At 39.7% G+C, this 24,103-nt stretch overlaps 2 protein-coding genes across 2 annotated transcripts in view; both read left to right on the top strand.

Annotated features, from left to right (window-relative positions):
- The window catches only part of zgc:77784 (uncharacterized protein LOC402947 homolog), a 35,495-nt gene extending 22,909 nt beyond the window's left edge, over window positions 1-12,586 (top strand). The window contains exons 12-25 of the mRNA XM_034548987.1: window positions 121-287; window positions 591-712; window positions 909-1,125; window positions 1,621-1,739; window positions 5,721-5,898; window positions 6,899-7,111; window positions 8,049-8,091; window positions 8,177-8,304; window positions 8,396-8,683; window positions 9,326-9,464; window positions 10,412-10,743; window positions 11,242-11,358; window positions 11,956-12,132; window positions 12,450-12,586. Coding sequence (XP_034404878.1) covers window positions 121-287; window positions 591-712; window positions 909-1,125; window positions 1,621-1,739; window positions 5,721-5,898; window positions 6,899-7,111; window positions 8,049-8,091; window positions 8,177-8,304; window positions 8,396-8,683; window positions 9,326-9,464; window positions 10,412-10,743; window positions 11,242-11,358; window positions 11,956-12,132; window positions 12,450-12,586 — 2,377 coding nt within the window. The remainder of the gene's footprint in view (window positions 1-120; window positions 288-590; window positions 713-908; window positions 1,126-1,620; window positions 1,740-5,720; window positions 5,899-6,898; window positions 7,112-8,048; window positions 8,092-8,176; window positions 8,305-8,395; window positions 8,684-9,325; window positions 9,465-10,411; window positions 10,744-11,241; window positions 11,359-11,955; window positions 12,133-12,449) is intronic.
- A 10,481-nt stretch (window positions 12,587-23,067) lies between these two features.
- Window positions 23,068-24,086, top strand: lim2.3 (lens intrinsic membrane protein 2.3). Its single transcript, XM_034548764.1, has 4 exons — window positions 23,068-23,254; window positions 23,566-23,712; window positions 23,800-23,934; window positions 24,025-24,086. The coding sequence occupies exons 1-4, from the start codon at window positions 23,080-23,082 to the stop codon at window positions 24,084-24,086; spliced, it is 519 nt and encodes a 172-aa protein (XP_034404655.1). The 5' UTR covers window positions 23,068-23,079.
- The last annotated feature ends 17 nt before the right edge of the window (window positions 24,087-24,103 follow it).

The raw sequence follows: 24,103 nt of genomic DNA, 5'->3' as shown, positions 1-24,103 counted from the left end.
TAAATCTTTAATAAGTAAATAATGATAAAATTCAGTCTTTTAATCGCACAACAGTGATATAGTTAAACCATTATCACAAGAAAGAGATTTTAAGATTTTTTTAAATTTCCTTTCCTTCAGCCAATCAGTGGGAAGCACCTGGCAAACGGTGGCAGACCAGGTGAAGCAGGAGAGGCACACCGTCGTGGGACTCTTCCCCAACACTGTTTATCTCTTCATAGTCAGAGCGGTCAACTCGTATGGCCTCAGCGACCCCAGCCCGATCTCTGAGCCCGTCAGGACGCAGGGTACGTTATATAAGCAAAAACCCATCTTTTTCTGATTACACTCTTGTGTAAGAGTCCTATTGTACACTCCTGATTTCAGTTTATATTTCTAATGAAATAAATCAGAGATACTGAGGCACCAAGTTAATGAGCGACATGGTTTAGAAAAACTTCGCAAAACTAATTGCTTGCTCAGTGGGAAGCTCTTCTGCCTTGAGCAAAGTTTAATTTCATCTAAAAGTGTAGCTTTTTTTTTTTTGCAGAATAGTTGCTATTCAGCAGTTGTTGTTTTTGGCCTGGACTGACTGCATTTCTTTGTTTCAGATGGGAGTCCGACAGAACAGGGCGTGGACCACAGACAGGTGCAGAGAGAGTTAGGAGAGGTGTCTGTCTACCTGCAGAAGCCTGTGGTTCTCTCTCCTACCAGCGCCAGGATTTCTTGGACTGTGAGTTGAATACTTGGCTGATGAAAAAGTCTACTTTTCAAAGTCGTCTTTCAGAGTGAGGAGGACACGCTAATCTCCACACATTAACTTCAAAACCTCCCTCAAACGTTACGTGACAAAAACAGATTAACTTGAAGTACAAACACAGCTGGTTCTGCTTTTCATTACTGATGTAAATGTGAAACTCTGTTCTCAGGTCGCCCTTCAATCTCGCTACGTTCAGGGTTATCGAATATTTTACCGGACTATCGGCAGCTCCTGGTTGGTCCAGGATGTGGAGGCCACATCTGACCACAGCATCATCTTAGTAGATCTGTACAGCAGTACAGAGTACGAGGTCAAGATACGCCCTTACTTCAATGAGTTACAGGGACATGACGGCCTCATGGTTCTTCTGCGCATGCCTGAGGAGGGTAAGAAACACTTTCTCAATAGCACAGGACTGTAATTATCAAGTAAAGTTGAGGAATTATTAGAGAAACAGTTGATATAACTGCCCTTAAAATAATTATACAAAGTACAACATGTGTTTATAGTCCATAATTTACTAATATGTTCTCAATACTTTCCAAAAGGTTTTCTTGAATTTGGCCAGTTATACAGAGACAATGTCTAATTGGTACACTTTAGTTCATTTGCAAGAGTAACAGGTCAGCTAAGCATGCATAAATGGGAAATTGAGAATACAGTTTCTCAATGATAAATGAATGATAGATGAATTATTAATTGGATTTAAACTGAGCCTTTCTTTCTGGGACAAATTACGTAGTTCTTTCAAGGAAATCTCTTGGACATAATTAGAAAATTTTCAGGAAATTATGGACCTGTAAAATCGAGCGCTACCATAAAACGGATTTCAATTAAAGAAAAAAAAATATGAATGTGATTTTCCTTATCTCATTCTGCAGTGTTAAGTGCACCACCACAGGCTGTTTCAGTGGTTCAGCTCACCAACAGCTCCAGTATCAGTGTGTCCTGGGAGCCTCCGCCTCTTAATACTCAGACCGGCATCATTCGAGAGTACAAGGTGAGACTTCGACCTTCTTTCCGAGGTTTTTTGAGGGTGTTTTTATCGAGTTTTTCCTTATCTGAATTGAGGGCCTAAGGACGGAGAGTTTTGTATGCTGTCGTGATTGTAAAGCATAAGGCAAATAGCGGGCCAGTTGTCATTTTTTAACATTCATAGCTTCTATTTAAGTTTTTGAATAAAGCCCAACATCTGTCGTCATATTCTATAGTCATCACCTTAAATATTTGACTAAATCCTTGAACAAAATCTTCAATTGGAATGAAGTGATTAACTAAATTGAATAAGTTAGTCTTTTAAATATAATCAACTTTCTATATGACTTGTGCCTTTTGTCAACACATATATATGTATATGACCTTTATTTAACCAGGTAAAATCAATTGAGAACCAATTCTCATTTACAATGATGACCTGGCAGTAGCAAGTGACACAATACAGTATGACAAACGCATGAGAAAATGGCTAAAAACAACATAGGTAAATTAATAAACACTATGTACAAAAGAAAAAGGTGGATTACTGGATGTTCTTTGTAAAAATGGAAGAGAGAGAAGTGATGGCTGGTCAGCAAGTACAGCAGTCAACTATGACTTGTTGCAGCTTTTGTTTGAACATGTCGAGAGAGGTGAGAGCTGTTACTTTGAACATGTTGAGAGAGGTGAACATTTGAACATGTTACTTTGAACATGTCGAGAGAGGTGAGAGCTGTTACTTTGAACATGTGGAGAGAGGTGAGAGCTGTTACTTTGAACATGTGGAGAGAGGTGAGAGCTGTTACTTTGAACATGTGGAGAGAGGTGAGAGCTGTTACTTTGAACATGTTGAGAGAGGTGAGAGCTGTTACTTTGAACATGTTGAGAGAGGTGAGAGCTGTTACTTTGAACATGTTGAGAGAGGTGAGAGCTGTTACTTTGAACATGTTATGAGAGCTGTTACTTTGAACATGTGGAGAGAGGTGAGAGCTGTTACTTTGAACATGTTGTGAGAGCTGTTACTTTGAACATGTTGAGAGAGGTGAGAGCTGTTACTTTGAACATGTGGAGAGAGCTGTTACTTTGAACATGTGGAGAGAGGTGAGAGCTGTTACTTTGAACATGTGGAGAGAGGTGAGAGCTGTTACTTTGAACATGTGGAGAGAGGTGAGAGCTGTTAGTTTGAACATGTGGAGAGAGGTGAGAGCTGTTAGTTTGAACATGTGGAGAGAGGTGAGAGCTGTTACTTTGAACATGTGGAGAGAGGTGAGAGCTGTTACTTTGAACATGTGGAGAGAGGTGAGAGCTGTTAGTTTGAACATGTGGAGAGAGGTGAGAGCTGTTACTTTGAACATGTTGAGAGAGGTGAGAGCTGTTAGTTTGAACATGTTGAGAGAGGTGAGAGCTGTTAGTTTGAACATGTGGAGAGAGGTGAGAGCTGTTACTTTGAACATGTTGAGAGAGGTGAGAGCTGTTACTTTGAGCGAGTTTTGTAGTGAGTTCCAGTCACTTGCAGCGGCAAAATGAAAGGCGTTATGACCAAACACAGTACAGACTTTTGGAATGATGAGCCTAATGAAGTCACTGGATCTTAAACAGCGATTGCTGTCAGAAATGTGCAGAAGATTTGAGAGGTAGCGAGGGGTCATTCCCAAAATGGATTTGTAGACCACGAGCAGCCGGTGTTGTAGCCGCCTGGTATGAAGGGAGGGCCAATCCACCAATCTGTAAAGATCACAGTGGTACATAAATACATGTAGGTGCAGACTGAGGCTCTGGCTGTGTGTGTTGGTGTGGGTGTGTGTGTGTGTGCTTGTTTGTTTGTTTGTTTGTTTGAGAGAGAGTAACAGAAAGGAGAGGTACGGGGGCGGGGGCTATAACGGGCAGTGTTTCTGTAAGTTATTAATAACCTACTCGGAAAGCTATTTAGTCACCATCCCGCTCTAACCCGTGATATGTTTCTGGTTAGCTTACCAGGTTGTGGGTGAACTCACGCATCACTACTAACAAAATGAGAAAGACATGCAAAAACAAAGAAAGCTGTGCAGCCTTTAAATGTTAATTTAGAATTTAAATGTCAATGTTAAGCTTCCAACTACTCAGTCCAGCCTTAATTTGAATAAAATGGACTCTACTGCAGCTATCAGCGTATGACTACTTCTGATTATCTGTCTTGTTGTCTGTCGTTTATTTCTGCTTTTCAGTATGTCAGCTGGTGACTCATCCAAAGTCTGAAAAAGATAAAGTGTAACTAAATGTTCTTTTAATCCATGATATGTTTACGCACTCACGACTTACTGAGTGTTGTCCAAATTTGCTGTTTCGATACTTGTGAAAAAAACATTGATTTTAAATAAAAATTAGTAATTACTCATGCCTCTTTTCTGCTGCCAGTACATGTGCTGCTGCCGATGAAAGGGACTCAATTCGGTCATCAGATTGAACACTGACTGTCCCTGTCATCTGTTTGCTCCGTGAAAAATCATGGAGTTCTGATTATCTGCCTCTTAGTAGGAGCACAACACTGATTACTATTCATCTGGCTGCTATACTAACAAAGAAAAAAATTAACTCGTCGTTTTATGGTTTGGATTTATTCGTCCCATCACCGTGCAGAAAGTTGGTGAGAAAACCACACAAGTTTAATCATGAAATACCAGATAATTTTGTGTGTGTGTGAAAGGCTCATCAACTGAGGCCAAGGATCACGCGTAATCCCCTTTAACATTCAATTTTCTGAAACCGCACACAATGTTTTGTACAAGCCTCCCTGTGGCTTGAATGTTAAAAATCCAATGTTGAATTTGCACAACAGTGTAACAGGATACATTCTCATCACAAAGACTTGATTGATTAAAAAGTTGATTCCTTGTACATTATGCAGATTATACGAATAGAACATTATGAAGAAGTGCTGTACTGAGGAAAATATTGAATTTTTAGTCCACTGTATTTATTAGTTGGTAAGTTCTAGATAAAGATTTTAGCTACAAAACAAACTGTTTGCTAATTTTATAAATGCACGATCAATTGTTAATTAGTTTAGCCAACAGTGTACAATGTAGTTCAAATTAGCTTCATCTTGATCAGCTGCAACATCAAAACCCTACAAACATTCTGCACAAGTTCTTTTATTTTGAAACATTAAATACATTGTGCTGTTTTTTGTATATTATGTTTTAAAGCAAAACAACAACAAAAATATTGAATTGAAATTATAAGCTGTAAAATGCACCAACAATTTAAATTTGATACACTCAGCAATACTTGGTCTATTATGACCAGTAGCAGTCAGTTGACTGATGCACATTAGCCAAAATACCTTTTAAAATAAGTTGTAGTTAGTTGTTTATCAACTATCTTGTAATCAACTAGTTCATTGAGAAATAACTTCAGCACTAAATAAACAATTATTATTTATAATAATAATTTGCAAAGCCGTTTGAAAATATAACTTTAGAGGAATACTTCACCCAAAAAATTATAATTTGTCTAATTATTATCTTGAAGAAAAGTGAAGTGAAGTGTATATGGGTGCCTCGTTTCAGAACAACAAAACATCCATTGGAACTCTCACGCAACTCGTGCACTCTAATCAATTTTGAGTGACATTGACTGACTGAGAAAAAAAAAACATATTCTTGTATTCTTACATATAATGTTACTTTTTCGGAAAGAAATGTGAAAACGTCTTATCTACATTTTTTTTGTCAGATATCAAACACACACAATCTTTCATTGGAGAGTAAGACGTTCAACTAATAAACTGAATAACGCGCACTTGCAACCTCAGGATTTTAAATCTATCTTTTAACTGTCAGTGCCTTGACGTCCTTTCTCTCATCTCCGCTGTATCTTTGCTCCGCTGCGTGCTACCAGATAAAGCTTCAATGCCAACAAATAAAAAGCCCGTTATTATCAGAGTGTGTCTTATTCCAAGTCACATTTCGTTTTGTATGCGTTTTTAAGATTCAAACATTAACCCTCTATGTCTGATGTGAATCAGGTCTGGTGTCTGGGCAGCAGCACGGAGCGGGAAAACCAGATCAACCGAACAGTGGATGGAGCTGTTCTGTCCATCTTGCTGACAGGCCTGTTGCCTGACGTCCGCTACTCCGTGGTGGTGGCAGCTGTCACCAGTCTGGGTGTGGGCGCTCAAAGCCCACCTGTCAGCCTGCTTCTCAGTGAGTCCCTCAAACTGTTACAGCCATTACAGATTGATATATGGCAAGATGTGCTCCCAGCAGGCTCACTCTAAAACAAATTAAATCTGTATGTGGAAGGTTGATTACTGTATGCTGTGAGAATGGCTTTACAACAGGGGCATCATCAACACTGATGATCTGAGTGTAAGGAGTTTAAGGAATTCACAGTGAAGCAAAGATATTTATTAGAGCGGTGTTTAAAGTCTTGTCAGCTAGTTGTAGCTCAGAGGAGATGAGATGTATTCAATGTTTTTCTTCTCTTCCTTAATAATTCTGCTGCAATGTTTTTCGAGGAATAATGTAACATTCACTCGCTTGCTAGTTAGATACGATAATTGCTGTTAATTTGAAGCCACAGCCAGTTAGCTTAGATCAGCATAAAGCCTGGAAACAGGTAGTCTGGCTTTGGCCAGAGATACCTCTAAATCTCAATAATTAACATATCGTATCCGGTATGATTAACCCATGCAAAAACCAAATTGAAAGAAAAGTTGTGATTTTACAGAGGGCCATGTGCCACACGCCTAGTGCCACATCACTTGTAGCTGTGAGGTTTCAGATAAAACAAACCTGTCCTTTGTTGCCTTTGGACAGAGTACGGCTAGCTGTTTCCCCTTGTTTCCAGTCATTACGCTAAGCTAAGCTAAACAGCAGCTACATATTAAATTACATTACATTACATTACATGTCATTTAGCTGACGCTTTTATCCAAAGTGACTTACAATAAGTGCATTAAACCGTGAGTCCAAACTCAGAACAACAAGAATCAAGCAAGTACAATTTCTTCAATAAAGTCAAACTACAAAGTACTATCCGTAAGTGCCATTTAAGTGCTACTGAAGTGCTATCGGTAAGGGACATTTAAGTGCTACTACGGCATTTAAGTGCTACCTATTCAAGGTATATGTATAAATGAACGAACATATCAACAATAAAGAGCAAGTCTCCACAATGTCTTCCAAACTCCTTTTCTTTCAGCTCTCCCTGTAGGCAAGACGCCTGTGAAGAAAGGCGGTAACCTTAGCATATCGGAGCAGATCATGAGCGTCGTCCGGCAGCCGGCCTTCATCGCAGGTCTCGGTGTGGCTGCGTGGTTGGTGCTGACGGGCTTCAGCGGTTGGCTTTACTGTCGACACCGCAGGAGGAAGCAGCTGGGACACTACACCACATCCTTTGCATACACACCAGCAGGTATGTGGGGGAAAGCTTTGACTTGTACTTTGTTAACTAGGTTTTAGCATCATGGCAGGTGTTTAAAGTATTAGCTGGAAAATATCTGGAATTTGACAGCAGCTTTAGATGTTTGATGTCAGGAAGATTTCTCCTTTAAGAAAGAACCGTAGCAAAAGGCAACAATGACATGCCCTCTACACCTTGTTCGTTATAAAAAGGAGAATAAAAAGGCCTCAGTTGTACAGCAAACCGTCAGCTTTTGAGTGACAAATTCTTAATAGACCGCTGGGAGGATATCTCCAGCGGTGATTGTTTTAGTTTGGACGCACTTGCATTGCAAATTCAGTTAATTAAAATGTGTTTATCCCCACTGGGCAGTTTTCATGGCAAGAATAAAGTAACACTGAAGACACACTGAAGCATAATTATGTAAACAGTAACCACTATATGCACTTTGCATTGTGATGCCCTTTGGCACATTAACATGGACACACATTAGTAGTTTTCTGACTTTCTGAGATATTTGTAAATTTTTCCTAAATACTCAATGGACGGGCCAAAGCTTTAAGGAAAAACATGAAATTTGCTTATAAATGTTTTACAGTGTCTATTATTGCCACAGAGATTGTATTGTTTCACATTTTAGTATGGCATATATTATCATCTTGTTCAGTGAGATGCCACATACTTATTTAAGAAACTGCTTCATCGATTCATCAAATACAATTAGCATTTTTATATATTGCAGGCATAATGTATGGATGTGGTCATCGGTATATCTTCATAAAATATCGATTTAAATCTGCACTCTTAAACTCTTTCTTTTTTTGGAATGGAGAAAAATTCAGTTTGAAATGTGTTTATTTATCTTCCTGTAAATCTTTTGTGTCTTAGGAAGAAAAATATGTTCTGCTGTGATGCAAGATGAATAACTGAGAGCTTTCTCTTTTTTTAGCTGGCTTTGCTCACAGTGAAGGATCTGAAATCATCAATGGAGGGTAAACCAAAGATAACGATTTGATTTAGATGGTGTTTGTGTATTTGATGTACAACGTGTAGATATAATCTCCCCTCTCTTTCCAGGCCTGGCTTGTTAGGATCCAACATGGGCAACTACCCCTGGCTGGCTGACTCTTGGCCCAATCCAAACCTCACTCATAACAGCAAAGACTGCTGCTCTGGCAAACTGGACTCAGACAGATATTATAACGGTAAGAACTCCCTGACTTTGAATGTTTGATGAAACAACTCTCAGAATACAGATTATATCACTGTTTTTGTTGATGAACCTTCGCTGTTCAGCAGTCGGCATCATGAACTACCCAAACCAGTCCGAGAAGCGCAGCACGGCGTCCAACGACAGTCCCATCTACAGCACCATCAACACAGCCGCTGAGGATGACCTGCTGGCATACTACGACACCTACTCCAGTACGTCCTACAATCAGGGACCGGACCCGTACAGCAGCAACCCAGTGCTGTCCAACGGTGGCCTTGTGGGTCTGGAGCTAGACCTGGACCAGTGGACCATCCAGTCTGGTCAGTCTGGGTCTGAATATGCCAAGCTCCAGTATACAAAGAAAAGCAACGGTGAGGGTTATAATAACTTTTCATTTCATACAGTGAATCATAATGATGACATCTCACGTGATCCGATACAGTTTGAGTGTGCAATTGTATTTCTTATATAATGGCAGCTTTACAAAGGTTTGTTTATACGCCAAAATAGATTAATCTTGGAGTAGCTGTGTAATGTTGCATGAAGCTTGAGTATCGTTGCCTTCGTTACAGCTAAGTACACTTAATATAATAATACAGAAGATTTAATGGTGGTGTTATCCTATTTATGTATGTATTTTTGTATTGGCTTGTGTTTCTTTTCAATGTTGTCTTTAAGCCTTTGTATGTTATATGTAAGTGGGTATATCTCATATACAGTATAACAGACAGCTATTACGCGCATACCGTGACTAAAAGGAAAGCCATGCAATGGATTAATCGGTTTATGATGCAGAAATTCTAATGAACCTTGAAGGGCTCTTGAAAATACAAAAAAGGTAAATGAGGAGAAAAGTCCTTCAGGCACTCGTAAGCAATGGGTTTCAAAGTTTGTACATGAGCATATTCCTCCTTTACGAATGGCCAGAAACTTCAACCTCAGGGTGGAAATGATAACAAACACAGTGATTATGCCTTGAACACAATATGACACATTGTGTTTTGTGTTGCCAGACAAACTGGTAAAGCAGAGGTCCACTGGGTCCTCGTCCCGGTCAGCTCCTCTCACCTGGGTGGATGTTTTGTCGCTGCCACTTCCTGTCATTAAAGACCGAGGTAACACAAAGACAGACAAAGAGGAAGAGCAACACAGGTGAGACTTATTTAGACATATTTTAAGTTGTATATCAAGGCCTATAAGAACATGTTTGCTGTCTTAATACTCTGTTTATTTATAGCATCAAGGCCTCTGACTTCACCTACATGACAGAGAGAATTAAAGCAGATGGATATCAAACCTGCCCTGTAACTCTGCCAAGGCTGTCAAACAAATCTTGAGTGAAGTTTGGAGTCTGGGGAGTTTTTAAATTAACAACAGTTGTGTCTGCAGGCAGCGAGTAGATTGAGCTGTGGGGTTTCGGAGGGGAGTGTCTCCTCTAACTAGTTCTGACAGAATAGATTGTGGCCATAACGGGCTGGGATCGGACGGCTGTTCTGACTGTGCCGTTTCTTTTGTAATGACATTAGCCACCATCTGACAGTCTGAATTAGTACTTTCCATTTTCAGTGACACGTCCATCATTAAATTAGCCCTGCTGGCACTGAAGTGACAACATGGATCATGAAGGGTGGTTCTCCAACTCTGTTTCTTCCCTTCTTTATTGAACATGGAATTTAACGATTCCTCCTTTACTTATACACATATCTTTTCTTATATTTAGTAATTTTAGCCATGTCAGTGGTATATCTCTATGCCAGTGTTGGTCCATCGATTTAGTCCAGACTTAGATATCAAATGGATTGCCATACAGTTTGGGACGTACATTCAAATCCCCCTAAAACGGATTCATGGGTTGATCCCTGAAAGGGAAATATTGCTGATTGTCAACCGTCTTTGTATCGTTGCAAATGAGTGGTGTAGTTTGCTGTTTGTGCTAATAAACAAATGTTAATAAGCTAAACTAACTCGCATTGATGTCGGCGATCAAAAGCACCGCTGTGACACAGAACCGCCAGCATGGCTGTGAACTTGTGTTACTCACATGTATTATATACAAGTGGGTTTCTCATGCTCATGCTGTTACTCTGTCCATCCTCTAGCTCCGGGGAGGAAGATGATAACTGGTGTCCTCCCCTCCCGGCCAGAACCTACCTGATGGACACTTCAAGGGAGGAACTCTCCAGCCTGCCCTCCAAACCAGACAAGCTGTCCTACGCAGCCACACTCATGTCGACCCCCCAGCAAGACACGCACAAGCCCAGCGACAGTCCACGGCTGCAGCACTTTGACCCGTTGGCCCGAAACCACTCGGGCTCCCAGGTTTCCCAGTCCAACCCGGATCTGTTTACCAACACCAAGGCCCAGGTTGCCGAGGCGACCTACCACACCAGCCACTGGGCAGAACATTTGAAGGGAGAAAGCCTTGGTAAAGGTTCGTTCATATTCAGTGCAATCTATAAGATTTGGCCACATGTTCCAAAAAACAGGGGTCAGCATTTCACCTCTCCTTCTCGGTTCATACGATCTGCATTTACAATCAACAAAAAAAGAAAAGCCCAAAACTTTACAAGTGGTATTACAAGACAGGAAGGGGCGAGTCGGTTTACATGCTCACTTCAGTAGATATCTTCAACACAATACTTAGATGTCTTTAATATCAACACTGTCAACTCTTCACCTGGCGCTGCTAATGTCAGTTTATTTGTTTTAATGTTTTAAACTAATCCGGAAAGATTTTACACATTGCACCTTTTTTAAAAACCTTCCGTCTTCGAAAGTGACTTCCCAAGAGGCAGTGCACAACCACACAGTGTCATGTATAATTTAGTTGATGATGTTATCCAGCAGAAAGTCACATTTATGTGAAGCGCAGTGTTCTTTAGTTTGCTCCAAGTTTCCTCACGATGACATCGGTGTGCTTTCTTGTCAGGAAAATCTTGTGCTCCGGCTGCCGAGTCCAGCCCTGCAGCCCAGGCACACAGATCCAGGAGCAAGAAGAAAACACTCAAGGATGGACAAGTCAGACGAGAGCTTCACAGCCAAGCTGGTATGACACACTCGTATCTCATTTAACTTCTGTTTTGGTTTGGGGGGAGGAAAGAAAGAAGAATACTTATCATGTGACTTATTCATGAGCATTTTAAACCACACTAGCAGTATTGCTCTATTGAAAAATGGAGGGTGCATGGAGTGTGGTCTAATCATTTTAAGCAGGTTGTGGTATTGCTGATGTCCAGAAGCATCCATTAATGGGTGCCTGGCAATTGTTAATAGCCACAAGAACTTACTTGGCACTACCCCAAACCCGCATTAAAACGGCCAATTGCTGTTTTTACTCTGCGTCTTTTGTACTGATTAATAATAATAACAATAATAATAATAATATATGGTAATTAGTGCGCTTTAGAGGTGCTATTAGAGGAACGGTGTTACTTTTGGACAGAGCCTAGCGAACTGTTCCCTGTTTCCAGTCTTTATGCTCAGCAAAGTTCATCGACTGCCGGCTGCAGCTTCATATTTAACACACAGGATTTAAAGTGGTAACTCTCAGCGAGAAAGCCCTCAGCTTTTTGTAAAGGCAAACCATTCCTTTAAAGCGATATTTCTGCCTGTAGTTTATAATCACTATTGTAATCAAATGCAGAACTACCCCCCCGACCAGCCCCTCCCCCTACAGATGAATCCTTGCAGCTCTTGGCTGATGTTTTGAGCCGCAGCCGAACAGACACTAAAAGAAAAGAGGGAAGTGACTCGCCAACTCTTCAGAGGAGGGCAGAACATTTCTCACCCCAAAGGAGAGGAACCACAATGTTATCACAGGGTAAGAACACTATGTAGCATCCTTCTGTTTCTGTTTACAATACATGGTAAAAGAACAATGTATGTACCAGCAGCACATGCCATTTGCTTCAACAGCTGGAACCCAACTAGATGTGTATTAATCTTATTGTGGTGCTTCATACAAATCCCTTTGAGCTTATAAAGAACCAACTGCCACCCATGAATGCACACTTATTATGCCATAGTAGTTGCTCTGCTTTTAGTAGCAGGGGGTCTATTTTCAGTCTGCTCCATCACTTAGGGCTTAACCTATATAAATACAGCTGTAACTTGCAGTGATTTGTTTGTCATCCACAGATGAGAATGTAATCCCATACGGACAGCCCAGCTTTCTGCCCCAGTTCCAGATGTCAGGCTACGGGTCCCTGGGTGGAGGAGTCCTTTCACGACCCACCACCGCTGGCCGGAGGAGAGACGAGGTATGTTTAGACTGACGGTAGGAACTGCTGAACTACCTTGTGTCTGTATAGTATAGTGAGGGTCACAGTCAGAACTATCTTGTGTCTGTATAGTGAGGGTCACAGTCAGAACTATCTTGTGTCTGTATAGTGAGGGTCACAGTCAGAACTATCTTGTGTCTGTATAGTGAGGGTCACAGTCAGAACTATCTTGTGTCTGTATAGTGAGGGTCACAGTCAGAACTACCTTGTGTCTGTATAGTGAGGGTCACAGTCAGAACTACCTTGTGTCTGTATAGTGAGGGTCACAGTCAGAACTATCTTGTGTCTGTATAGTGAGGGTCACAGTCAGAACTATCTTGTGTCTGTATAGTGAGGGTCACAGTCAGAACTACCTTGTGTCTGTATAGTGAGGGTCACAGTCAGAACTACCTTGTGTCTGTATAGTGAGGGTCACAGTCAGAACTACCTTGTGTCTGTATAGTGAGGGTCACAGTCAGAACTACCTTGTGTCTGTATAGTGAGGGTCACAGTCAGAACTATCTTGTGTCTGTATAGTGAGGGTCACAGTCAGAACTATCTTGTGTCTGTATAGTGAGGGTCACAGTCAGAACTATCTTGTGTCTGTATAGTGAGGGTCACAGTCAGAACTACCTTGTGTCTGTATAGTGAGGGTCACAGTCAGAACTATCTTGTGTCTGTATAGTGAGGGTCACAGTCAGAACTACCTTGTGTCTGTATAGTGAGGGTCACAGTCAGAACTACCTTGTGTCTGTATAGTGAGGGTCACAGTCAGAACTATCTTGTGTCTGTATAGTGAGGGTCACAGTCAGAACTACCTTGTGTCTGTATAGTGAGGGTCACAGTCAGAACTACCTTGTGTCTGTATAGTGAGGGTCACAGTCAGAACTACCTTGTGTCTGTATAGTGAGGGTCACAGTCAGAACTACCTTGTGTCTGTATAGTGAGGGTCACAGTCAGAACTATCTTGTGTCTGTATAGTGAGGGTCACAGTCAGAACTATCTTGTGTCTGTATAGTGAGGGTCACAGTCAGAACTATCTTGTGTCTGTATATTGAGGGTCACAGTCAGATTTTGGGCAAAAAGTAGTTAGTCACGAAAAGAGTTTGGGTGCTGCACAAGTTTTCTTCTGTGCAAGTATGTACTGTATGCATGGCCATAATTGTGGTTTACAAAATAAAAAGGATATTTAAATTTTCAAATAAATTCAGTTAGTTTAGCCCAATATTACAAATCACGATTTTTCCTCAGAGTCCTTAACAATCTGAACAACGTACAGATTTGCTGTAATATATATGCTTTGATAGATAGCAAGTAGTGATACAGAGATAAAGATGGCTGTAAAACCTTTATTATTGGCTCAATGACAGAGTGGAGGCTGTAATGAGACATATTTCAAGGCTTCCAGCTTCAGTGGATGTTTAAGTCTACGACGGCGTATTATGATCGTTGTAAGTAAAACCAAAATGTAGAAAAAGAAAATACGGAGCTGTGGGAAGGGGGTAATAATCCCTCTAACAAACACATTTTCTGGTAGATTTATGACCAACACCATCTTTTTTACTTTTCTCTGACTATCACTCCCTCTGCTCCGTAGTTATTATTAATTTTTACCGACGAAGTTAAATGCTTTGTTTTTATCACCACCAATCTTTCCACTTCAGCTAAGAAGCCTTTTTATTTGTGAAGGTTTTGGCAGTTATCATTATATGCAAATTGAAAATGTGCATGAAAACAGGTGGTTAGAAAGTAACTGATTGTGTGTCCGCATTGAGAAGTTTATTTCCCAACATTAAAATGTCCCTGTCGGAATGTATCTTAGTCACAATTTAAGAATTTTAAGAAGTTATCCCTAAAATATTGATATTGGTATTGCATATAAAAATTCAGTACTGGTCAGGCGCTATACTGTTTATTTATCTCCATGTTTCTGTACCCTGTATTTAAATGTAACTCTCAGACTCTTGCCTCAAAGCTTTCTGTGTTTTTTTTCCAGAACGTCATGTAGATGGACGCCGATGACGACATCCTCTTTTCCTCCCTGATTTCCTCTTTGCAAAGCATCAATCTGTTGTGTATCTTATGAAAAGCTGAAGACTAAAGGGAAAGCGTCAGATGGAAGGCTTGCCATCATCATGATGACTTTTCAAAAACAATTTTTGTTAATCTTAATGATGTTATCTTAATCTTCACCCTTTCTCCATGTATATAGTCGTCTTTGCAATTTTAAAAAAAATGTTATCAAATTATGTGTTACCAGAAATTAATCTGGGGTTTAAAAAATACTGTATTTTTAGGAATCGGGAAGTTCATGTAACAATTATATTATTGTACAGCAGATTAATGAATGTATATTCTGTTTACTCCTGACCATGAAACCATGATGATGTGTGTGGTTGACAAAAAACTGAAGACACAAGGCCTAACGTGTGTGTGTGTGTGTGTGTGTGTGTGTGTGTGTGTGTGTGCTTGTGCTTGTGTGTTTCTCTTTTTATCTCATTGCTGTGTGACTGTGTACTGTGGTATACCTGTAGATCACCACTGTGTTGTTATTTTTAAACTGATCAATAAAACATTTATTACAAAAGATTATTTTGTGCATTTCTAAATTAAACATGAACCATAGCTCTCGGCTTGGCAATGTCGGTCAGTCCTTTGGTTTGGTCCAAGCGGATATTTCTCAAAATGTATTAAATAGTTCCCATGAATAATCTCGTTTGTGTGCACATTAGTAATTTGGCAAAAGAAGAAGAAAAAAAAGATGGTGAGGGCCAATATGCCAAACTCGAGCAGTTTGGAAACCAGTGGGTGATGTCACAGTGACTATGTTAGCATGACTGATGATAACATTTAGTACAGCCTCTTAGATCTTGATGTGGCCAGTTAATATGAATATTATTTGAATTGTGTTTGGAAAATACTGACACCCACTTTAAATGTATCCTGAAACAATTCCAGTAGGCCTGCCCACAAACCATTGAAGCAAAGTGAACAAAATATCTTTCTTTATGACATGAAACTAGGTGTATGTGTGTTGGATAATTCAGATGACTTCCAGGTGTATGAAGAGAAGACGGAGAGAAAGGGGATAAATAAAAAAAAAAGAAGACAGGAGTGAGCCGGTTTGTTATCTCGTGTTCCAGTAAAATGGCTCTTCTGATGGCAGCTACTGCGGATGATTTGATGCCTTCTTCAGATTGCAGAATTTTAGGAATGATATGGTTGTGAATATGACTTAATGAAAGGAGGTAACCTTCACATGACTGAACATTTTTGAAATGTGAAAGAATGATGGGACATAAAAAGGCTTTCTTCGTGCCTACACCTTCACAGCTCTTTTGTGTACATCTCATTGGTACTACAGTGTTTTGGCAGTTGGATGGAGTGGAAAGTGAGTTGGACTCGCCGCTTCTGGCAATACTCGCTGGGTCCCACCGGGCTGGGAGAAGGATAACGGTAATCTGATGCAATTTAGAAGGGTTCGACAATGTTATGCTTTTAGGCCTGTAGCATGGATTGCGGTCTCTGTGGTTTACACACAACCACACGCACACACACGCAGATAGTCACAGTCTGTGACTGACGCCACTTCACATATGTTCACAAATGTACTCAACTGGAACAACAGGAATAGTTTTTCTTATTTTTCTATATAAACTTATTTCCTTAAATCAATGTATTTTAACGTCAATGTATATTACTCACAAGCACGATCAGCTACACGTCTTACACTCCAACCCTCTTGATAATTAATTTGAAAACAGCGTTCTAGTAGAAAGGGAAGTCACAATATTAGCAGTTTTTCCCACATGATATTGTGAGATATGGTGGGTGGATCTCAGACCCTCTGGGGTCTCCATAGGTCAAAATGAAAGGGAAAACTAATCCATAAAACATTAGTGATACAAATTCAAACCTGACCAATATTGAATGAGAGAAGCAATGCCTTAACACTTCCAGGATCACATTACACTATTAGCTGAAGCCCCCCAGTCGGGGATTATCCTGCTAAAGTGTATTCCTACCTGCTATACAGGTGACCATCTGTATCTGATCCTGTAGGATCAATAAACTAAGCAAGAGCTGCTGGTGTCATTATCGTTATGTGTATATATATATATATATATACATGTATATATATGTATATGTATATGTATATATATATATATATATGTATATATATGTATATGTGTATGTATATATATGTATATATATGTATATGTATATATATATGTATATGTATATATATATATATGTATATATATGTATATGTATATATATATATGTATATGTATATATATATATATATGTATATATATATATGTATGTATGTATATATGTATGTATGTATGTATGTATGTGTGTATATATATATATATATATATATTATTTGTGACTCCCCCTTGGCAACACAATTCAAAATGCTTTACATAAGATATGGAAATGCATCCAACAAACAACGCAGTATAACGCATGAAACATAAAAAGTGAGCTCTAAGCTAAAGCATGTCCCAAATACAATTTTAAAAAAAAAATCTCAATTTAAAAGGACAAATTAGTATGTAGAGCATTCGGGATATTGGATGACTGATGATAATGGATTTGGGGTAAAATATGAAGATGACATGGATGAGCAGGGAATAAAACATAATCATCACTGAAGTCAGAATCTCACAGTGAATTAAGATTGTGATTCTTTCATTCCATCATGGCACACTGCCAACAAACCCATTCATGTGAGACACAATCCAACTAATGATTCATTCGTTACTGCACATGTGAATAAAGGTCCCCATCTAGTGGTCATTAGTGAGACACACATGGTGCCTGTGCAGTGTGTCCGTTATCAGTAAACCCTCCAGAATGTAAAGCTGCAGCACCTTTTGGGGAATTTAATGCAACATACCAGGACCATCCTGATATTTGAAGTGTCAAGCTTTTAGCCTGCCTCTGAAATCCTCATTAGAAGTTGTGTCAGTCAGAAATATACTTTCATTGATTTCATTTAAACATTTCACATAAAGTCAATTGTATCCTCCTTACGCTACATGCTCTAAAGCCCTGTACATGAAGTTCACTGTCTCTAGCTATAGGCTATGTTTCCATTTGTGGATTGTTAAGCTTGATATATTTGTTTACTTGTATATCTGTATATGTATATTGTCCTAGGAATTATATTGAGAAAGTATATTGAGTTTACTGAGAACTTGGTCAACATTTGGCCATCACATATTTAAGCTATCCTCTCTACCTCCTTCTGTTTCATGGACTGTGGAGGTCCATTCATACATTGTCATATTCATGTAATGTGTTTATGTAACTCTGTAACTCTGTTCATCTGTACACATGACATCTATTGCTTCTGTCCATCCGGGGAGAGGGATCCTCCTCTGTTGCTCTTCTGAAGGTTTCTTCCCCTTTTTCCCTGTGAAAGGTTATTTTTGGGGAGTTTTCCTGATGTACATACAACGTTCCTTGATGGGTTGTTTTCATTTATATTTTACAAAATTGTATTTCTGGCAATGAAATATCCAACTCATCTTCAACATTGTTATTATCACACAAACATGCACACACAAACATTGTAATACTTGAATTTATTTATTTTATTATTTTTTTCATGTGGACAATTCAACAACCAAATGCTCTATTTAGGGTTAAAAGATCTTCTAAAGCTGGGGTCGGAAAAATCTTTTGATATGAAGTTCCAGACATTATCACCTCAGGGCATCATAAACTCCCGCTCGGTCAGTGCTCAAAGGCTTCAACCTATGACTCACTACGTACCAACAACAAAGGAAACATACCAAACTCACCTGATCGACAGGCTGTTCAGCTGCTAATGGCTGTAAAAGAGGTAATTAGTGCATGAGGGGGCACTTCAACATTTCAAAAGAAAACTGTCCTCCATACTTATGCTCATGCCTGCCGACCTGTTTCAAAGCAATTTGGCCATGTAAAAGCTGCAGAGACAATGCAGGACCATACAAGAACAATCCACACCTCCACCATTTACTGCTATGTTCTCAAGCTGTCTAATGTACCAATTAAGGTCAATTTGTGCCGACTGGATACTTTATTTTCTCTCATCTATACATGGACCATGCCATGGCCCTGCTGATCGCCCCGCCCCTCCTCCTCTCTACCTCCTTCTGTTTCATGGACTGTGGAGGTCCATTCATACATTGTCATATTCATGTAATGTGTTTATGTAACTCTGTAACTCTGTTCATCTGTACTCATGACATCTATTGCTTCTGTCCATCCGGGGAGAGGGATCCTCCTCTGTTGCTCTCCTGAAGGTTTCTTCCCTTTTTTCCCTGTGAAAGGTTATTTTTGGGGAGTTTTCCTGATCCGATGTGAGGTCAAAGGTCAGGGATGTCATATGTGTACAGATTGTAAAGCCCTCTGAGGCAAATTTGTAATTTGTGATATTGGGCTATATAAAATAAACTGAATTAAATTGAACACAAGGGTAGAGGTTTTGTTTTAGGTGTTGGGTTACCGGACAAATCTATAATGAATTAACAAATTAAGATGAAATTGGTTATCATGTATTGACACTAAACATTATGTTGAGTTTCCTTGTTCGAGATATATTTTGTTCTGATAGATAATGTTACATTTTAACTTTATTACAAACACCCCTGTTCTGTTTTCAACCTAAAAGCATCCAGAGACGGTGAAGTGCTTTTTCTAGCCCTGAGTTGAGGTGTCTGCAGGACGTACCTTTTAGTCTGAAGACTACCACAACAACATTTACCAACAAGATAACACTGAACAAAGCCTAAAAGACAAAAGAAACGAAAATCACTGAAGTGAAAAGTGAATAACTGATAACTTTTTTAGAGAAAGTAAAGTAACAAAATCAACTTAAATCCTTAAAAGTGATTCGGATTTTGTTTTGAAAACAGACCAGCAGGTAGCCCAATAGTGTGTGTTTTTCCCTTCAAGATATTAAAATAGAGGTTGGAGGGCATATCGCAGGAGTCACTACAGGGATTTGTTCCCTTATACACAACAACACACACACCAACACTACCCTACGAGTGCGAGCGCTTCTCTTCCAAGAAGACCCGACCCGTAAAATCTCGGGGACGGATCCAGCATGGACAGTTAGGGAGTAAGGGACGTGAAGCACTTGTTGGAAGAATTAAGAAAACATAATTGGTGTATGAATGGGTGTGAATGGGTGAATGATGTTATGTATTCTTAAAGCGCTTTGAGTGGTCAGAAGACCAGAGAAGCTCTTTACAAGTACAGGTCCATTTACCTGTTGATATTGTGTAGTCTTTTGTATTGAAACCAATCAGCGAGTACTGGGGGATGTAGTCATGTTTGAGTGAGTCTGGTATTGAGTGACATTCTGCTCTGGAAGCAACTTCAGCAAAATATATCCTCAAAACACTTTATTGTTGCTACATTGTTGCAGAAATTACAGTCGTGATCATTCACCGGAAGTTGGATTGGAGACAATCAACAGGAGAAATAGCTTCGATACTCCATACATATCTAATGAAAGCATGTACATGCACCTTGATGGGTTGTTTTCATTTATATTTTACAAAATTGTATTTCTGGCAATGAAATATCCAACTCATCTTCAAAATTGTTATTATCACACAAACATGCACACACAAACATTGTAATACTTGGATTTATTTTAATTTAATTTTTTCATGTGGACAATGCAACAACCAAATGCTCTATTTAGGGTTAAAAGACCTTCTAAAGCTGGGGTCGGAAAAATCTTTTGATATGAAGTTCCAGACATTATCACCTCAGGGCATCATAAACTCCCGCTCGGTCAGTGCTCCAAGGCTTCAACCTATGACTCACTACGTACCAACAACAAAGGAAACATACCAAACTCACCTGATCGACAGGCTGTTCAGCTGCTAATGGCTGTAAAAGAGGTAATTAGTGCATGAGGGGGGCACTTCAACATTTCAAAAGAAAACTCGTCCTCCATACTTATGCTCATGCCTGCCTGACCTGTTTTCAAAGCAATTTGGCTATGTGAAACGCTGCAGAGACAATGCAGGACCATACAAGAACAATCCACACCTCCACCATTTACTGCTATGTTCTCAAGCTGTCTAATGTACCAATTAAGGTCAATTTGTGCCGACTGGATACTTTATTTTCTCTCATCTATACATGGACCATGCCATGGCCCTGCTGATCGCCCCGCCCCTCCTCCTCTCTACCTCCTTCGGTTTCATGGACTGTGGAGGTCCATTCATACATTGTCATATTCATGTAATGTGTTTATGTAACTCTGTAACTCTGTTCATCTGTACTCATGACATCTATTGCTTCTGTCCATCCGGGGAGAGGGATCCTCCTCTGTTGCTCTCCTGAAGGTTTCTTCCCTTTTTTCCCTGTGAAAGGTTATTTTTGGGGAGTTTTCCTGATCCGATGTGAGGTCAAAGGTCAGGGATGTCATATGTGTACAGATTGTAAAGCCCTCTGAAGCCAATTAGTAATTTGTGATATTGGGCTTTACAAAATAAACTGAATTAAATTGAACACAAGGGTAGAGGTTTTGTTTTAGGTGTTGGGTTACGGGACAAATCTATAATGAATTAACAAATTAAGATGAAATTGGTTATCATGGTTTCCATAGTATTGACACTAAACAATATGTTGAGTTTCCTTGTTCGAGATATATTTTGTTCTGATAGATAATGTTACATTTTAACTTTATTACAAATACCCCTGTTCTGTTTTCAACCTAAAAGCATCCAGAGACGGTGAAGTGCTTTTTCTAGCCCTGAGTTGAGGTGTCTGCAGGACGTACCTTTTAGTCTGAAGACTACCACAACAACATTTACCAACAAGATAACACTGAACAAAGCCTAAAAGACAAAAGAAACGAAAATCACTGAAGTGAAAAGTGAATAACTGATAACTTTTTTAGAGAAAGTAAAGTAACAAAATCAACTTAAATCCTTAAAAGTGATTCGGATTTTGTTTTGAAAACAGACCAGCAGGTAGCCCAATAGTGTGTGTTTTTCCCTTCGAGATATTAAAATAGAGGTTGGAGGGCATATCGCAGGAGTCACTACAGGGAGTTGTTTCCAACAACAAACAAAGCAACACTTTTATTGCAGCTTCTTTACCTAAACTGCACAAACCATATCTATGAGCCGCCCACCATCCAGCTCATCATATATCTCTTCTGTCATGTCAACTATACACACACATGATACATGTAGTCTCAAATTTCTTATGACAGATGAAAAAACTGCTCAAAAAATTTATAAAATAAAACATTAATGAATTAACCTTCAATTGGTCTTTCCATTGTTAATCTGAGGTATGGAAAGGCATTAAACCCACACTGCAGTAATGGCAGCTGCTGTATCTTATTCATGTATACCACTTTAATTAATTAGAATAGTTTTCACACAAAGTGTTACAGAGAATTGCTTTAAAGCAGAATTTCTTTGCTGAAAATGTGTTTTGGGTAAATCCTTCTGTCTATTATGATCATGGTAAAGCAACATCAATTGAAAATGAATCTAAATGATGTTAAATGCCCTTTTCCAGCCACGGCCATGGGGAAGCCTATTGCAGGCCATGGGTTTACTGTGTGTGGTTGTGCTGCATTTTGAATTAAAAGCCCTGTGTCATCAGTATTACTGAGTTGTTTGCAGCGCTTTGACAATTTTGTATTTTCAGCAGATTCCCTAAAACACAAAACTCATCCTCTGTGATTGGTTGTGGCTCAGCATGCTCCATTGTTTCATCAGCCCGTTTGTTCGCTTGGTTTCCTACACACAAACAACTTTCCTGCCTGCCCTGCGCAATATTGGGCTCCTCTGTGCTTTGATAACCCCGAAATATTGGAATCTCTGACTTTTTCGGAGGGAAGAAAGATAAAGGTAGGTCATTAATATCAAAACATTATGTGCCATGGTGTTGTTGTGAGCAGAATTGTGCTTTTTAAAATGGTTAAGAGTTATTTTTCTTCATTCTTACGATTCGTAGTTAACCTCCTTAAACTCTAAATGTCCCTTACATTATCGCTTTAAGTAACTTGGAGATTGGGGCAACTCAGTTTTTATGAACTATTGATGCAGAATTGAATTTTAAAAACTATTCTCGATATGTTGTTAATCATTATGTGCGCTTTTCCCCATAGTTCCGCATTACATGTAAGATATCTTTGAAAACCCGGTAGTCTTGCTATAAATAAAAAAAATATCACCTCTCAGTTTTGCAGGTTAATGACTGTCAGACTGAGCTGGCTGCTTGTTCACCATGTAAATTCACTCTGTGTCATCGCCTAATGAGAACTATTTATATAATCAGATATGTCAAGCTCCAGTAGAACAGTTGTGGCATCCCGCTGAATGTATTTAGATATTGATTCTGTTCATATTCAGTATTGCCCTGTGCACAGGAAGTGCTCGCTCCAATTGGTATAGCAGAGGGCAGATGTTTGCGAGTCCCTGACCTGCTTTGTTTTCTCTTGATGTGTCAGTCAGTTTTTTGGCAGGATGTACAGCTTCATGGGAGGTGGTTTGTTGTGCGCTGGAGTCGGGAACATACTCCTCATTGTCTCCACGGCAACTGACTACTGGATGCAGTACCGCCACTCCAGCAATTACATGCACCAGGGGCTGTGGCGGTACTGTGTGCCCGGCAAATGCATGACACACACAGACAGCATTGGTAAGACTCACCGTCTTCCACTGCAGGTCCTCATTTCTATTCATTAGTTTGCCGACAATGAGTCCGTGAACTTCATACTAACCCTGATCAATACTGTATTACATAGTGTCCAGGTTATTGTGTTGGTGACTAATGAATAGTTTAATTTGAACCAGTCATGTCACAAACATTAGGTAGAATAAGTCATTTGGTCATTGATCGTTTAATCAAATTAGGTGCAAATCCTTTAACACTGAAAATGACAAACTTAAGGTTGTGTGTATCACATTCAAGAGACTATTATTCATTCAGTCATCTCCTCTCACCCACAGCATACTGGGATGCCACTCGGGCCTTCATGATTCTTTCCCTGCTGGCTTGTTTCATTGGCATTGTGATCGGCGTTATGGCCTTCATCCACTACTCCTTTGACGGGTTTGACAAGACATTTGCAGCTGGCATTCTCTTCTTCATCTCCTGTAAGCGTCTCCTCTAAGGCGTCATGCAAGCCTCTGATGTGGTACAATCTGCATCAGTTAAAGCCAATGGTTGTATCTCTTGCGTAGGCTTCTTTGTGTTGCTGGCCATGGCAGTCTACACAGGAGTGACAGTGAACTACTATGGTAAACGCTATGGCAGCTGGCGATTCTCCTGGTCCTATATAATGGGCTGGGTGTCAGTGGTGCTCACATTTTTCTCAGGTATGCGTCCTACTGCATTAACGAAGGAAAACACAGGTGTGCTTCATTCTTATGTTCATTACATTCAATAATCTGATTATTCTCTGCTAGGTATCTTCTACATGTGTGCCTACCGGATGCACGAATGCCCAAGAAACACCAACTCACGCTGACCTGCCAGAGCAGCACC

The sequence above is a fragment of the Cyclopterus lumpus genome, chromosome 13 (genome assembly GCF_009769545.1).
Source record: "Cyclopterus lumpus isolate fCycLum1 chromosome 13, fCycLum1.pri, whole genome shotgun sequence".
NCBI classification, from domain to species: domain Eukaryota; kingdom Metazoa; phylum Chordata; class Actinopteri; order Perciformes; family Cyclopteridae; genus Cyclopterus; species Cyclopterus lumpus.
Note: the sequence above shows the minus strand (reverse complement) of the source record. Positions and strands in the feature narration are given on the sequence as shown.

Bases quoted from the DNA above. Each gene is read 5' to 3' on its own strand.
- lim2.3 (XM_034548764.1), top strand. From the start codon at position 23,080: ATGTACAGCTTCATGGGAGGTGGTTTGTTGTGCGCTGGAGTCGGGAAC. The intron at 23,255-23,565 runs GTAAGACTCACC...TCTCACCCACAG, and splicing joins GACACACACAGACAGCATTG to CATACTGGGATGCCACTCGG. The intron at 23,713-23,799 runs GTAAGCGTCTCC...TCTCTTGCGTAG, and splicing joins CATTCTCTTCTTCATCTCCT to GCTTCTTTGTGTTGCTGGCC.